This window comes from Chrysochloris asiatica, unplaced genomic scaffold, assembly GCF_000296735.1.
Source record: "Chrysochloris asiatica unplaced genomic scaffold, ChrAsi1.0 scaffold00005, whole genome shotgun sequence".
In the NCBI taxonomy this organism is placed as follows: domain Eukaryota; kingdom Metazoa; phylum Chordata; class Mammalia; order Afrosoricida; family Chrysochloridae; genus Chrysochloris; species Chrysochloris asiatica.
This window is the reverse complement of record NW_006408523.1, coordinates 17,846,580-17,864,720: the sequence shown is the minus strand read 5'-3', so window position 1 is coordinate 17,864,720 and position 18,141 is coordinate 17,846,580. Positions and strand designations below refer to the sequence as shown.

General features: G+C 42.4%; 1 protein-coding gene across 1 annotated transcript in view; it reads right to left on the bottom strand.

The window, feature by feature from the left end:
• The window catches only part of ABCC4 (ATP-binding cassette, sub-family C (CFTR/MRP), member 4), a 357,151-nt gene that overhangs the window by 276,173 nt on the left and 62,837 nt on the right, over window positions 1-18,141 (bottom strand). Inside the window, exon 4 of the mRNA XM_006832001.1 lies at window positions 5,080-5,304. Coding sequence (XP_006832064.1) covers window positions 5,080-5,304 — 225 coding nt within the window. The remainder of the gene's footprint in view (window positions 1-5,079; window positions 5,305-18,141) is intronic.

Below are 18,141 nucleotides of genomic sequence, written 5' to 3'. Positions count from 1 at the left end.
AAGGACCATTCTCCCGAGCCAGGACTCTGTGTGGTAAAGCCATCCACTTGTGGCATTTCTACTATAGTAGCACTAGAGAACAAAGACAAATGCCGACAGAATGACAAACCAAAGATGTCTGCTGTCCTGACCAGTACCCTGGAGGAGACAAGTCTAAAAAGAGGGTTGAAGAAATAGAAAGAGCCCTCATGAAGAAAGATGAAGAGAATCTAATAACATGAAACCTAACACAAGTTACCAAGAACACCATTTGTCTCCCAATTACAGAATACTAAAACAGGACATCATTACTAAAATGGTTTAAAAAATACACTTAGTGGTAGGTGAAAATATTTCTCTAAACACGGTATTAATCTACAGAAAAGCCTTCCTTTGAGACAGATCGCCTAAATACAATTATATCATTGTTGTTGTTGTTGTTTTTAAGGACCACTGAGTTGGCTCTAACTTATATGGGTTTCCAAGGAGTGGCTGGTGAGTTTGAACTGCCAACTTTGTGGTTCAAACTAACCTTATGTTTCAGTGCTTAGCCTACAGCGTCACACCAGGTCTCTCTCATGATGCACATAAGCACAGTAATTGTTCTTTAGGCTCCCTGGTCTACCAGCTCTGTGTCTCCAGACTTTGAGTCCATCGTAAAGAGCCTGTGTGGCTATCAACAGTGGTCAGCTTCTGAAGACTGGACCCTGATGACTTGTTCTGAAAGCAAGGAGCATGGAAGCCATCGGTCACTGAGCTCTCAGAAGCTGTTCTCTGCTACTTTTTACACGATACCTACTTTTGGGTAGAATTAATCAGTTCAGCCATGCTTACGCTGGCTAGAGCCTGAACTCTTTCTTCTCTTTAGAGACATTCCAAAAGATCACTTGTAGGGGAGCATCTTTCCTTTGTTTCCACTTCTCCAGACAGTTGTTGTTGGTAGTGGTTCAAACCACAAGATTCAAACCCACCAGCTGCTCCTCAGAAACCCTATACAGCAGGGTACCTTTGTTCTCCAAAATTTATAACATCATTACGGGCCATACAAAACTATCATATTAAAAATTATCCTGCTATATTTTGGTCAAGCATTTAATTAACTCACCCCTAATGTGATGGCTGGAACTGTGGTTGCCTTGGTAAGTCTAGACCAAATGATTTCATGGGCCTTATAGGACCCAGGGACCAAACGTTCCCCACCCCTGCTATATAGGGTCGCTATGAGTCAGAACCGACTCAACAGCACACAAGAACAACAATGACATTACAATTCAAAATCCAGATGACAAGACCATCTTGGCCATTGGGACTGCTATCCTTTCTGCTCTAGATCTAAAAACCATTAGTGTTCAGGCTCAGCACTACCTAGGACCTAAACCTCAGCTGGGGCTGGAGTATGGGAGACCCATCCCCACCAGCGATTGGGGCTGGAGTCTGTCAGACATCCAAATCCAAGATCTCCATCCCTGAAGCTAAGGCTTTCCCAGTCCAGGCCTCCCCTCCATGCTCAAAGCTGAGGAAATAACCCCTTGAGACTTAGAATGGACATGTCCTCCCTCTTCTATGTCCTGGGCAGCTACTCACAACTGGAAAAAAGCCACTGTTTTACTTGGTAGGGTTCTGCATTCCCACTCAAGATGCACTGCATCAGAATCTACCTTTTAACAAGATCCACAAAACCACAGAAGAATCACCTAGGGAACTTGTTAAAATGCAGATTTGGATTCAGAATGTCTGGAGTAGAAACACAGGTTTTCAGCAGGCAGTGGATTGAAGCCCTAAAAGCAGTCATATTGGGACTATGTTGGTGGTGATTTTTTTAACTTAGCAAATTTAAATGCTCAAAGCACTGTTGCTGCATGGACCTGTGTTTAATCCCAAATGAACACATCCTGCTCATACACAGGCACGCATTATGCTGCCCAATCCCTTTATGTGTTAAAAATTTCTGAGAAACACCATGGAAGACATGCCCCCAGAGATTCAAAGAGCTTCCACAAATAAATATGACCAATTTTTTTTTTCATCCAAATAAAGTGCAGTTAAAATTCATTTGAATTCTCTTCATTCGTTCTCAAGTTAAACAAGAAAAAATCAGTGAACAAAAGCCAAAAGTAATTTTACTAAAGCTGTGTGAATGCCAAGTCCTTTGTACCACACATCCCATAATGTCATCCAATACCACACACTATTACTGTTAGCTTAGCCATCACCCCATTTACAACAACCGCCTTGGATTTCTCCCAGGATTAGGAGGTGTGGTCTGGGCGTATTCAGCACACCCTCACAGAGGGCCCTTTCATAGCTTCAAGCAGGGCGGGCTTTTGCCCTAAGGAATCAGCCATGCAAGAGGAAGAAGTGTCTAATTTCTTCATCTCAGCAAGTCTCTGGACATAATCAGTACATGAGGAAATTTGTCTTTCCCATGTTTCTGGAATTTCAGGTTAAGTCTCTGATTTAACCCACCCAAGCAATTCTTGACTTCTTAAAGGGACAATTCTTTTAGGTGAATCAATCCGGTAAATTAATACCTTTGGGAGATGTTTACATTTGGGTAAGCAAATGTGCCAGGTTAGATCAGATTTCCCAAAGGCTACTTTCCAAGGTGTTAGTGGAAAGAGGAAGAAAAACAGGTGAAGAACACTCATCAGTGCAAAGAGCCATTTGATAGAACCGCCAATTCAGATCTAGTTTAAATATTCAAGGTTTAACAAATGAATGCTACGGAAATTTTCTGTTTATTTATTGGAACTATTCATGAACTGGCAAGACAAAAATCTAGCTAATTCATCCAGAAATCTCAATGCTCTTCACCTAAACAGTTGAAAAGAAAACCAATTACACAACCTAACCCATTACCATGGAGTCCATTCGGATTCACAGCAAGCCTACTCTTTGTTAAGTCAGCGGGTTATAAAGTGTGGCGCTGTGGGTTAATGCGCTGGACTGCAAAGTCGGTTTGAACTGCAAGGTCAGCAGATCAAGCTCACCAGCCGCTCCTCAGAAACCGTTTACAGAGTCGCTGTGGGTCAGAACCAACTCGACAGCACTTGACAACAACTTAGGTTTCAGAGGAGCATTTGGTGAATTTACCAACCTTGTGGTTGAGTGCCTTTTCCCACAGCACAACCATGTAGGACAGAGTAAAACTGCCCTCAAAGGGTTCCAAGGTTGTAAATTCTCACAGAGCAGACTGCCACGTCTCTCTCCCATGGATCGCTGGTGAATTCGAACCACTGACTTTTGGGTTAGCAGTCAAGAGTAGGAAAGAGGATGAGGAAGAAGAGGAGAATGACACGACTCATTGGACAAGCACCACATGATCTGAAACGTGCTTTAGTTTCATCTACCCAATAATAGCTCTGGTAGTGTAGTGGTTACGTATTGGGCTACGAACCGCAAGGTCAGCAGTTCGAAACTACCAGCTGCTCCGCGGGAGAAAGATGAGGCATTCTGCTCCCGTAAAGATTAACAGCCTCGGAAACCCTGTGCAGGGTCGCTATGAGTCAGAACCGACTCCACGGCACATAACAACAACAACAACAACCCAATAATAAGCCCTTGAGTAATGTATGCAGGCACTATTATCACCATTTCCATGAGGAAACTGGACTCCCATGTTGTAGCTCACACAGATGGTAATACGATGCTAGGCCTCCAAGATTCACAAAATCCCCAGACTTTGCCCAAAGAAAGGCACAGAAAAAAACATGCTGTATTTTTCTGAGAAAAGTATTTGGAATAAACAGATGCTCTAAATAAGTAGCAAACAGGTAAAAGAAGTAACACTTTAATTTGTTTTTATCTTTGAATGAAGTTTTGTTTTTTTGGTTGTTTTGTTGGGGGTTTTTTAAAAGCAGACAGCCAAAAAGAAAGAGATATCCAGGACCATGCTTATAATGATGTCTTCAATTATTCACAGTGACATCTCAGAAGCTACTCATTAATCTGAAAGTCTCACTCCTGTTTTATTAAAGGCTAGAGAATATGCCACCATTCGTCTGTCAGTCTGTCATACTGGGTGGCTTGTCTGTTGCTGGGAATTTAAATAGCAGCAGGGCTATCCATAGTGGGCAGGTTTCAGTGAAGTTCACAGACTAAGACAGACTGAAAAAGGAGACAAGGACCACTTCTGAATGACTAGCCACTGGAAACCTTATGAAGAGCAGCAGAACGTACGTAGTCTGATCTAGTGCTGGAAGATGAGCTGCTCAATCAGAAGGCATTCAACAATGGGTTCAAATGTAACAGCAGTTGTGAATGAGGATGGTGCAGGACTAAGACAGTGATTTGTTCTGTTGTACACAGGGTCACTATGAGTTGGAACCCACTCAACAACACCTAACAACAATAGAGTACATAAGATGGGATAATTTAACAGTATTTCTCAATTCCAAAACAAAATACTGAACATACCAAATCATGTCTTATCATTCAAATTTCTATAGTGCATTACTGAAGGGAAAGGGAAGGGAGGAAATAAATCAAAGGTAAATTTAATGAAATGCAACAGAAAACAAATGAAACCATACATTCTCTCCAAAATTACTAAATGATAAAAAACAAATCTAAAGTTTTCTCCCAAACACCTAACATTTTCTTATATGTATTACAAGAAAACTATAACTAACTTTAGGAATTTCCTATGGATTCCATCTATATTCATCAGTTAACAGATTTATTCTATTCAATGATTAAACAGTTCATTAAAATATAGCAACTTGTAGCATGAGCAAATTGTACATTTTAAACGAGTCTCACAAATAATAGATCCCCTTCTCAGATGCATTCATTTCTCCTCGATTTAATTCTCTAATTTAATCGTAATCAAATTTCACTTGTTTACTTTTAAATACAACTGGGAAATAAACGAAGCTTTCAGTGAACAGTTCCTTTCCATACATAGAACTGAGAGCTGCACATAAAACCACTGAACATTAATCTAACATTCACTTTTTCATTAGATTTAGTTTGAAAGTTAGTATTTTGCCTTGTCATCAAAGAAAGTACAGACGTCAAAAGAAAAACTGTCTTTAACTTTGGTACACTGCTTCTAATGTTCCAAGGGAGCCACACATTTTGATAGTAAATGCCACTTACCTTGTGATATATCATATGGCACATGGCTACTCGTAGCCTCATCCCAGCACACTGGACGTGGTAGAAATATAAATGATGGAGAATGGCCAAAATGAGGGTGCAGACAGTCAGCACTGTGGCATAGATGTAGGCTGTGTGCAAAGCTGCCAAATCGGTGGGATCATAATTTTCAAAGTAATCAATGATTTTTCCCAAAAATATAGGCTGAATTACCTTAGAGCCTTCCTAAAAGGGGAAGAAAAGGTCTTAATTTAAACTTAAAATCATACCAATTTTTAAAATACAAGCTTTGCTTTTTTTTTTTTTTTTTTTTATGTTTTATTGTGAATTATGTGATAGTTTACATGGCTTTACATTCATCATATCGTATATCGTTTTAATGTTTTATTGTGAATTATGTGATAGTTTACATGGCTTTACATTCATCATATCGTATATCGTTTCATTGCCATGGTTACAATCCCCTCCATGCATCATCAACCAACCAAAGGGTATACCCTGCAAGCTTGTCCCCGGGTTGTCAGCACACAGCCCCTCTCCCTCTCGGGGTCTAAGGTCCCCAGCCATTCCATCTCTCCACGTCATCATCTCTGCCTTCATCTCTGGCATCACTGTTTCTCTAGGTAGGGTCCCGCTGTCCACTCTTCTCTCTTGATGGTCCCAGGTCTGCTCCTGGACTACAAAGTCAATCACTCCCCTCCTTTTGCTACAAAACGTCTACCTTTACATTCCCAACCCTCACAGTCAGTCCCGATAACAATTATTCACTATTGTATCACAAGAGACCTATCCGCATCTCCTTTCATCAGCCCCACCCAGACAGATTGGATACTACTCAGCGGAGATTCTGCCTTCCTCCGGTGCCCTCTGGATCTAGGCTCCCTCTTAAATCAAGCTTTACTTTTATTAGCAAAAAAAAAAAAAAAGCATGAAAGCAAAGCTTAAAAGAAAGATTTTGACTGATTAAGACAAGCAGATACTTTTAACCTTAAGCCAAAATTAGAAGTTCAAAGACAACAAAACTCTAGTACATTGTGCTAGGTACACTTGGATGCTCAACAAACATTGCACCCAGTGCCTTAAAGCCCACCTGGCAAATGACCAAAACGCCTTGGCCAAAGATGAGTAAAGGAAAAGGTAATAAAACAGTTATGAGGAATTTGCTTGCATATGTACAGACCAATCTGCAACCTGCCCATCGCCTCTGCCTGTCAACATCCCAGTCCAAAGGAAAGTTAAACTACTTGTTGTCACAGTGACTCAGACTCATGACAACCCACGTGTGTTAGAGGAGACCTGTGCTCCAGCAGGTGTTCAATGGCTATCTTTTCAGGAGGAGATAGCCTGACGGCTTTCCTTCGAAGCTAGCTCTGGATAGAGTCTACCTACCAACCTTTCAGTTCTCAGACAAGCATATTAACCTTTTTCACCACACAGGGTCTTCAAAGCAAAAGTGAAGATGGCTTGCTCACAAGAATCACACTCTTGCCACTTACCTCCTTCTATCTTATTGTTGGTAAGTGTCACTGAGTTGGTTCCAACCCACAGCAACCCAGTATAGGATTTCCAAAGAGCTGAGGGTGGATTTGAACCCCTGAACTTGTGGTCAGCAGTCCACTGCTTATGTACAGTGCCACAACAGGGCTCCCCTTCTTCTCTGCTGCTGTTGTTGTTGTTAAGTGCCCTCATGTCGGTTCCAACTTACAGGAACCTTGTATAGGGGAGTTCTGAGAGCAGTTGGTGGGTTCAATTGCTACTCTTGTGGTTAGCAGTCCACACCAGGGCTCTGTCCAAAGAGCCTTTAGAAACGAAGATGTTGGCACACACATATAACAGAAGGGAAAACACTCCAATCTTTCCTGACCCTAATGCCACAAGTTGATGGGTTCAGGAAAGCAGTCCGACTTCTGACCCACAGTGATCCTGAAGGACAGAGAACTGCCCCTTAGGGTTTCCAAGACTGTCAATCTTTAGAAAAGCAGGTTGCCCCACCCTTCTCCCGCAGAGCAGCTGGTAGGGTCAAACCACCGATCTTTCGGTTAGAAGCCAAGCACTTGACCCACACCATGCCACCAGGCCTTCTAATCAAGCATTAAAAAGGAACCAGACTTGGGAGATCCTAAGGCCCTTGGCCTCAAGGGAGGGGAGTTGTTCTACAAGTGTGGATGTACACAGGAGTACCTCTTCTACTATTCAGATCGTCTGAAGTTGATCAATTAAACATGGCACATGTTACAATACAACAGCATTTGCTAATCTCTATCTTAGTGGGTTTGAACACAAATTTTTGGTTTCCCAGCTCCTATAAAGGGGACTGTGATGCCTCTGTATGATAAGCACTGAACTGCCAAGCACAAGGTTGGCAATTTGAGCCCACCAGCTGCTCCATAGGAGAAAGATGAGGCTTTCTGCTCCCACAAAGATGACAATCAAGGAAACTCTAAACAGGGTCACTGTGAGTTAGAACCAACTCAACAGAACAACAACATACAAAAACTACACGTGCACTATACAGTGGTTTAGTAAGTATACAATAGCGTTATGAAAATGTTTGAAATATTGTGAGAATTACCAAAATGCGACACAGAGACAAACGACGCTGATAGACTAAAATGTGGCCAACAGGCCACAGTAGCTGCAATGTGCAGTAATGAAAATGGTGGAAGATGAGCCCTCCAGATTGGAAAGCACTCTGATTAAGCAGCAGCTGATCATCATGATGACGGCCCAGGACCACACAACGTTCTGTTGCTGTACATGGAGTTACCAGGAGTCAGAGCCAACCAGACAGCACTAGCAACAATCCCCAACACAAACATTACAATCCTCTACAATGGAGAAAAGACTGAAGTTGTCAAGGACCTCATTCTTATCAATGGAGAAAAGACTGAAGTCGTCAAGGACCTCATTCTTCCTAGATCAACTATCAATACTCATGGAAGCAGCAGTCAAGAAATCAGACAACGTATTTGCATTAGGCAAATCTGCTGCACAAGACCTTTTTAAAGTGTTGAAGAGCAAAGATGTCAGCTTGAGGACTAAGGTGCGCCTGACCCAAGCCATGGTATTTTCAATAACCTCATATGGATGCGAATTCTGGACAGTGAATAAGGAAGACCATAGAAGTTGATGCTTTTGAGTTATGGTGTTGGAGAAGAATATTGAAAAGTGCCATGGGCTGCCAAAAGAACCCACACAATAGATCTGTGTTGGAAGAAGTGCAGCCAGCGTGCTCCTTGGAGGCCAGGATGGCCAGACTTTGTCTCTCATACTTCGGACATATTGTCAGGAGGGACCAATCGCTGAAGGATGTCGTGGTGAAGATCCCCAACGAGATGGATTGGCAAAGTGGCAGCATCCATGGGCTCAAATGTGGCAACAACTGTGAGATTAGCTCAGGACCAGGCAATGCCTCGTTCTGTTGTATATAGGGTCGCTATGAGTCGGCATCGACGGCACTTAACAACAACAACAATGAGTCGGCATCAACTCTACGGCACCTAACAACAACAACAACAACCTTGGAGTGAGTGGAGAAAAACTCGAGCTTACTTCCTGAATAAGACAGAGGGAGAGCAATTTTCTTGAAGACTAAAGACAGACGGCAGAGTGATACTCTGAGTGACAAAGAGCAGAGCGACTCTGGGAACCACGATCCTCAGCAGGCTCTGTTGTGCACAGCGTCACCGTGAATGGGAACTGACTTGATGGCACCTAACAACAAACAACTCAGCAGGATCCTATTCCTCTCATAGCCAAATGACCATTCCACTCCACAAGTAACTCTTCCCTCTATTAACCCTTGTAAGGTATCCTCCCTCCCCTATAAAAACAAAATAAGCACTCACTACAAATCCAAGTCACCCAAACTCAAAGGTTCTCCACACCATTTCCTCCACAGACTTCTTAGAAAACTAAATGCCAAGTTTGGGATATTTCCAAGAACTCAGTTCAGAAAAGAAAGCTTTTCTGTTTAAGCAATCCCTTCTTGTGACCACAGACATAAACAATGGATTGCTTTTGGTTGCGCAGTTTTGTGTGAAAAGAGATGCATACACAAAGAAAGAGGAAATCCAAAAAGAGCAAAAACTAAATAAAACTAGCGTACCATTTCTTCCCAGTCACCTAGTGCCCAAACAGGATATTTACACAAAGACAGTCCCTTGGCCTCAAGCAGGTCATGACGTTACATGACAAACATTCTTTTACCGTTGTACACTGACAAATACACAAACTCACACACTTCACCAAGACTGTCTTTCCAGTGAGATCACAGAAATTTCCACCTACGGATACAGAGTTAAGGGAAAACTCTTTACTTGAAGAAGATACTTGCCAGTGTCTCGAGACCACAAAGGTACACTGTTAACTTTTCCAACACTGCCAAAGATTCATCCCAAGAAGCATGGAGAGATTACAGAATTGCCCCCTAGTACAATGAATGGATCGTAAAAGAAACTGTTCAGAGTTGGCTGAGATGACAATAAGAAAGTTTACAATGAGAAGCAAGAATGCCAAACTGAACACATGGGGAGCCTCAGATTAGACGTGGCCGAGCCCCAGAAGCCCAGGTCGGCAGAATGCCAATGTAGGGAAGTTCTACAGTCCCAAACATTGCTAAAGCGGATGACTATCTCTGGAAGTCACTAACTTTTTTAAGTTGTATATTTGAACCTAGAGTGGGTCTGGTCTGAGACGTTACCCTTCAGGGATCTATGGGAAATATTGGTGCATGCAACAGACCCAGCCTAAGAGAATACAAAATGGTATCAGTTCACTACCACCTAATCATCTCAATTGTTCTGCTGAGCATTTAATAATTCCAGTCATTCAACTGTGCACAGTGAGTAATGTTCATTCAGCACCCATGCTTTCACAGCAACCTGCCCATCCCTAATCTTAACCCTCAACTAGTATGAAATTACTGGGGAAACACCCAGTATTCAACTTGGAATCAACCAAATTAAAACTTTCTGAGTAGCAGAAAGGTGGTGAAAACTTGCTCAAACTTTCCATCTTTGGCATCAATCTCTCACATAGTGAGGAGTCCTGATGTGGCACTGTAGGATAAGCACTGAACTGCTAAGCAGTTCAAACCCACCAGCCGTTCCTCGGAAGCCCTATTCAGATCACTATGAGTTGGGATGGCACTTAAATCGTCACCTGTTGGAGACTCTTTACACAAATCCACTGGGGATATAGACATAGTTCTCCTTCTTTCTGAAATCACAAGGATCCAATAAGATATTCCTGTCAGAAGTGTTCGAGTTGGTTCCAACTCACATTGACCCTGTTTAGGGTTTCCAAGGAACAGCTGATGGGTTTGAACTGACTACCTGTGGTTAACAGCCCATTGCTGATTCTACAGCGTCACACCAAGAGACCACTGCATGGCTAGAAGCCACAAATTTCCCGGTAGACATGCTGCCTCCACCAGGTTCTCCCAAGTAGTAGGGAAGACTCACCCAGCTCCATCAGCCCCGATTCATGAGGAGGAAACAAAAGACAGGCAATTTCGACAAGCTACCAGAAAAGGTTTCAGTAAAAAAAAAAAAAAAAATGCTTGGATGAAAAAATATGAGAGTGGGCTTGTTGAAAAAAAATGAACAGGCTATTAATTTTTAGAAATATCAAAACATGTGACAAAGGTGGATTTGAGAAAGATCCAGAGATGAGTGAGGAAAAACAATGAATCTAGAAAACAAGAACCACCTAGATTCCAAACAAACTTTTAAAACCAGAACAAAAGCCCTCTGTCGTCACTGAGTAGATTCCAACTCACGGCAATCCTGTGTGTGTCAGAGAAACCTGTGCTCCATAAGGTTTTAAAGGCAGTCATCTTGGGAAGCTGATCACTAGGCCCTTCTCCTAAGGTGTCTCCAGGTGGATTTGAATAGCCAATCTTTCGGTTAGTAACTGAGTGCTTAAGTGTACCATCCAGGGACTCCTAGATACCTTGACATCCCTTAACACCCACCCAATGCCATCCAGTCAATTCTAACTGACAGCGACCCTGTTAGACAGGACAGATTCCAACTGCTCCCTAGGGCGTCTGAGACTGTAAATCTTCATGAAAGCAGACAGCCTTCGCTTCTCCCGGCGCGGCTGGTGGGTTTGATCTTGTGGTTAGGAGCCCAATGCCTAACTCACAGTGCCACCAGAGCACCTTACATAAACCTGAAGTCCTCTTTTAATCAGTGTTCTTCAGGCCCAATTGTACTTAACAATCACGTGGGAAGGTTTAGAAGACTACCAATGCCAAGGCCTCCTCTAGAGAGACTGGGTGAGAATTAACATAGTAGGGGCAGAGCCTGAGGGTCTCCCAGCCCAGAAGATTCTGCAGTACAAACACTAGCCTCCCGGAAGTATTTGCTACTGTCCTCTCCTTCCCAATCACTGTCTCCGGCTCTGTATTCCAGATCTGAAGTGCCAGTAAGTATCAGGCCGCATTCCACATATCATAGTTCTCAGAAAATCCCTCAAAAAGCCAAAGTCCTGAGGTTTTAGTGGTGAAACCAACACCCTTCCTTCTGCACAGAACAACAACAATCAATGGTCACAAAAGACAAATTATATATAAAGTGAAAAGACAAATTATAAGTTGTTTTAAAGTTACGGCTAAAATGAAAGAGGAAATAAAACAGGAAGGATATGGATAACAGCCTTCTATGATTTCACTTTGGAACCATGAAAAGAGAATGAAAATTTTATAATAATGCAACTCTTAAAATTTGAGATTAAATGAAACAGTACATGTACCTAAATACATACCCATCTAGCTGTTGGCATAACCATGCAAAAAAGAACTATTGAAGGTGTCTTTAAAACATAACCCTTCAACAATGGTGCCATGGGTTAAGCTTTGACCAGCTAATTAAAAGACTGGCAGTTAAAACCCCATAGACGCTCGGAGGGAGAAAGATGAGGCTTTCTGTTCCTATAAACATCTACAATCTCGGAAACCTGTGGAGCATGTGCTCTGCACTAGATCGTGGCTGAGTCAGAATCCACTCAACAGTAGTGATTTCTTTCTCATTGCATGTGGTAGTCACTCTCCTCTGGTAGCATAGTGGTTACGAATCGGGCTGCGAACCTTAAGGTCAGCGGTTCGAAACTACCAGCTGGTCCGCGGTAGAAAAATGAGGCTTTCTACTCCTGTAAAGATTTACACCCTCGGAAACCCTGTACAGGGTTGCTGTGGGTCGGAACTGACTCCACGGCACTTAACAACAACAACAAGGGCAATCGGAACTGTAAAACATTCTTCAATTGCTTTCAGAAATCACATTATGTATAAGTGTTGACAGTATAGGTGAAGCCAATGAGCAATTATCACTAAGAACAAGGATTAGCGATGGAAGAAGAAAAGATGAGGAGTGGAAAAAAGACACAAATGGAAAATTAAGATTAAGTCGAAAGATAATTGTGCTGACTGATTTGGAAATACTTTAAAACTCGTGTTAAGTCTATCTTTAAGACAAGTTCCGTTTGTAGCATTGTCCAATTTAAAAAGGCCTTTTGAAAAGAAAATAACTCGTGGCAGTGAGTACTTCTTTTGCTTAGCCTTTAATCTCTAAATCTGGTTTCCCACTAAAAGGAGCCAGGGCTACTTGAAAAAATTGCTAGTTCCAGGGTTAGGACAAAAAAATATTGTATAAGAAGAGTTTGAAACTTCTTTTCACACCAGTCAAATGCTTCAAAATAATCTTGGGGATGCAGGTCAGGGGTTCAAATGAAACAACACTGGCCATGAGTGATAATTAGTAAAGCTGGGCTTGGGGAACATAGGAATTCATCATCCTATCTTTGCATTTTAACCCACCCTGGAAAACCTAAGGAAGCTTGGTCCTCCAGTCACGCAGCCGGCAGAAGTACCTAAGACTGGAGTTGTAGCGCCTCCCCTTGGATCTCAGTCCCTCAGTTGGGGCTATGGAAGACAGACAGCACTATGAGATGATGCAAAGAGCACTGAGTGAGAAATCAGGTCTGCCACTCAAAAGCCGTATGACCCTAAGCACATCACTTTATCTACTGCAACACCACATGCTCATCCATGAAAATGCCTGCCTCATCTACCTCCCAGAAGCCCTGAGACAACACAATAGGCTGAAAACCTAAGTGTAAACTATGACTATTTTTATTGTATAAAAGTTCTGAAAAAAGCCCTATTCCATCCTTTCTAAATGACAAAGAGACTGGTTTTCACAAAGGGCTTAAAAAAATAGTTACTACTTATAGAACAAGACCACATGAGAAAAGTCATTCACTTTATCTACTGCAACACCACATGCTCATCCATGAAAATGCCTGCCTCATCTACCTCCCAGAAGCCCTGAGACAACACAATAGGCTGAAAACCTAAGTGTAAACTATGACTATTTTTATTGTATAAAAGTTCTGAAAAAAGCCCTATTCCATCCTTTCTAAATGACAAAGAGACTGGTTTTCACAAAGGGCTTAAAAAAATAGTTACTACTTATAGAACAAGACCACATGAGAAAAGTCATTCATACACAGATTTTCGAGCTAGTCATTACAAATTTCACAGCTACTCAGAAGGTGTTTTTTAACCTATCTTTTTTTAACTATTATGGATGAAACCTTTTGTAAAATGAACAGTATACTTCCTTGACTTCTTAAAAAAGGTTTAAAAGTACGTACCTCTCTCGTTGTGTCTCAGGGTTACTATTGGAAATATTACTAAACTAATGCTATACACCCAAGAACCAGTAGGGGGCGTAAAACCTAGAGTCTGCTCTGCACAACACTCCCCCTCCACCTTGTTGTGGGTCCTCAGTAGTCCTCAGGTGTCCTTACTGCCAGCAGCCACATCACACCTTCCTGTTCATCCCTCGGGCTGAGTGTGATGGGATGGGTACTTGGAAAAAAATAGGTGAGGGATGTAAAGGCCCATAACAGTTCCCAAGGGACCCTCCCTGAGTAGACGCACAAACTTCACTGTGAAACTCAAGATGCATTGTGCTGCTTACCCTGTGCCCACGAGCTGAGTTTCAAAGTGAGGACTTACTCCAACATTCCCCTCAATAGGCCAACTGGACCAGAGGCAATTAGAGCAAAAGTCGACTCAGACAAGGTCAGGTCACTGGACAAGGCTGGAAGCTGATAGCTCAACTGTAAAGGGTCATGGGGGGCAGGCCTTGCTGGTCTTCCCCCATCAGGGAGCGGAGATCTGGGAGGATAACAACTCTTCCCCCCAGTAGGCTAGCAGCCCCATCTCTCAAAGTAAAGTTCCCAGGGTGGTGTGGGAAAGCATCTCTGTTTGGCCCATTCAGAGGCTTCACCAGCTCCTAGCAGGTGGAGGCTTGCTGCAGGGCTCACCAGCTCCCTCAGGGACCTGGGAACTCACTAGCAGCTCTGTACTAATTAGCATTTGCCTTCAAGAGCACTGTGTTCACCAGGATCCTAGCTAGTCCTTGTTTATCAGAGCATTACAATCATTCTTCAATTCTCTTAGGTCACAGGTTTATGGTGCTCTGAAATCCTAACCTTCAAAGCCTCCCACCTGGACTGGTGTGTGACCCTGTCGGTTGTTGTTTGTGTGTACACAGGTGCTAGGGGGAGGAGCAGGGAAAGATGCCTGAGCTGTAGTTAGGTAGCAGTGTACTGCTGAGGAATTAGAGGGCACTTTCACAGGTATGCCATTGAGCCAACTCCGACTCACAGTGATCCCACGTGTGTCAGAGCAGAACTGTGCTCCATAACAGTGACCCCACGTGTGTCAGAGCCGAACTGTGCTCCATCACAGTGACCCCACGTGTGTCAGAGCCAAACTGTGCTCCACAGGGTTTTCCGGAGCTAATTTTTCAGGAGTAGATCCACCAGACCTTTCTCCACAGCTATCTCTGGGTGAATTTGAGCCACCAACCCTTCTGTGTCACCCAGGAACTCCTCTCTAGTCAAGGAATTAAGCAAACAATGGAGGCCACAAAGGAAGCCTGTTTGCCATTAGCAAACACACAACTGTAAGTTAAGTTTAGAGCTTCCATTACCTAAAATGCCAAGCCTGATAAACAGCAGTGGCAAGAGATCATAAAGTGGGAAGCCAATCCATCAGTCTTGTCTGTAAACCTTCACCCAACTCACAGTAAAAAGTTTAAAAAAAGAAATGTGTATATGAGATTCCCAAAGACAAAAGTGCTCAGGATGTGTCTTCAGGATAGTGCATAGCAATAGTTAAGCTCCTAAATCAGCGTGTCTGAGTGTGCTGTCATTCACTGCTGTGTGTGGCCTTGAACACACAGTCATCATCTTTACATGGGATGACAAAATACTTCCCTCACTGAGTTAGCCACGAGAACAAAAGTAATATTCTAAGTACTTACTACTACTCCTACAACTATAGTATCCTGCTACTGAGAATGAAGCAGCAGATTTACTAAGGATACTAGTCACCTGCTTTCTAACACCACTCCCCAGTAACATCTCCAAAAAGTGAAGCAACAGGGTTGGTGGGAATCACTTTCTGGAGAGCAGGCTCTTGTGCTTCTTGGTATTGCCAAATGTAGGTGAAGTGTGCAATGCTTGAGCAAGGTAATGATGTCATTAAGAATGTAACAAGAACAAGGGCAATATTTGGTAAATGCCGTTCCTTGGAAACTCTATACAAGATCGCTGAGAGTTGGAACTGACTCGATGGCACCTAACAACAATAACCTTTATAATTTTTTTTTGCATTCAAATAAGAATTTATTTATATACATAGAGGTCAAGATGGTATTAATATAATTTTCTACTTATATTTGCATTTTATTTGTACATATGTTGGTAGTAAGTGCCATTGAATTGGTTCTGACTCATAATGACCCTCTGTGGGATTTCTGAGGAGTGGATGGTGGATCTGAATTGCTGACCTCAAGGTTAATAGTCCAGTGCTTATCCTACAGCACCCCACCAGGACTCCTTAGTCTGTAGATAGGCACATAATAAGCAACTATTCTCTTGGGCTTAATATCTATGTTTTCCTATGCTCCTAAAAGGCACTGTCATACAAGGTAAGAGGTGGCCGAGGGCATTGGCCTGCTGCGGCATAAGTAACAGGCCAAAAGGTGAGGGAGACGCATGGTCCCTAGAGAATTTAAATACAATAATAAAACCAGGTAAAGTTGACTTATTTTTCCTGAAGATGTTAAAAGGCACCCAGGTGATGTGGTGGGTTATGCACTGAGCTGCTAACTGCAAAGTCAGAAAGAAGAAGCTCCTATAAAGACGCATAGCCTCAGAAAACCTACAGTAGAGTTGCTATGGATGAAAATAGACGCAATGGCAGCGGACAGGTATGTACTATGGTACACTGTTCCTCACCAGGGCAGTCAACTAAGACCTCTCCACCTCCCTCCCCTTCGTTATGTGTCGACTTCTCTGCCTTATGGAGTGGAACCTAAAAGCATGATACAAAGGAAAAGTCAGATTCTCAAAGTTAAAACACCTATTAGCTATTTGTTAGTTTAGGAGTCCTGGTGTGGTACTGCAGGATAATGCACTGGACCGCAAGCAAGGTTGGTTTGAACTGCAAGTTTTAAACCTACCAGTTACTCCTTGGAAACTCTAGACAGGGTCACTATGGGTCAACTTATATAATTTTGCAGCAACAACCAAGAAATAGATATGTGGTTACATATGTATATGGAGGTATACGTTTGTATATGTATGTATTCATGGTTTGTTAAGTATCATGAAGTCGGCTCCGACTCATAGCGACCCTGTACAGGGTTTCCGAGGCTGTAAATCTTTATGGGAGCAGAACACCTCATCTTTCTCCCACAGAACAGCTCGTAGTTTCAAACTGCCGACCTTGAGGTTAGCAGCCCATTTCGTAACCACTACGCTACCAGAGCTCCTATTCATGTGTAGGTGTATCTAAATGTTTATGTATCTATACATGCATAATTTGGCTTTAGTTTGAATCCACCAGCAGCTCTGCTGGAGAAAGAGGAGGCTTTCTGTTCTTATAAAGTCTTACATTCTCAGAAACCTAACAGGGTTGCTGTGAGCTGGAACCGACTTGAAGGGTACAGCCAGCACTGGTATACATGCACTGTGAACACGCATATTTCTTTTCCCAGATATAATCGTGTATATATTGTTGCTGTCAAGTACCAGCAAGCTGGTTCTGAGTCATAGCAACCTTGTGTAGGGTTTCTAAAGAATGGCTGGTGGGATTGAATCACCAACTTTGTGTTTATCCTACAGCACCACACTAGAAATCCACTGAGCCTCCAACTCAGAGGTCACAATTATGGAGACTTCTTAGACATAAAGACTCAGAGTCCATTAATAGCCTACTAATAGCTTACAGGAACGATGACTCATCTACCCTGAGACTAGACAAACTGATGGCCAACTACCACTGTTGGCCTTTCTGCTAAGGTCATGGATGGATGGATCCAGACAGACTGCAGATGCATCCAGTAGACGGATCCAAACAGAAAGGAAGAAAAATGTAGAACAGAATTAAAATTCTTGAGAAATACAGACTTACTGGACAAAATGAAACTAGAAGCCCCTTGAAACTACTGTCCTGAGATACCCCTTAAACTGGGAACTGAAATTACTTACAGAGATCTCCTTTCAGGTAAGTAAAGATGATCGGTTATGAACACTGTACTCCTTTTTTAAAAAGTCTTCTGTATGTAACCCAATAGTCCACTTTTACTCTAAAGCAAAAATTAGACATAGGAAGGGTAGGAAGCTAAACAGTACTAGAAATTAAGCAGTAGGAAGGGTAGGAAGCAAGAAGGTACTAGAAATTAAGACAGTAGGAAGGATAGGAAACTAGAAGGTACTAGAAATTAGACAGTAGGAAGGGTAGAAAGCTAAACAGTACTAGAAATTAGACAGTAGGAAAGGTAGGAAGCTAGAAGGTACTAGAAATTAGACAGTAGGAAGGGTAGGAAGCTAAACGGTACTAGAAATTAGACAGTAGGAAGGGTAGGAAACTAGAAGGTACTAGAAATTGGGCAGTAGGAAGGGTAGGAAGCTAGAAGGTACTAGAAATTAGACAGTAGGAAGGGTAGGAAGCTAGAAGGTACTAGAAATTAGACA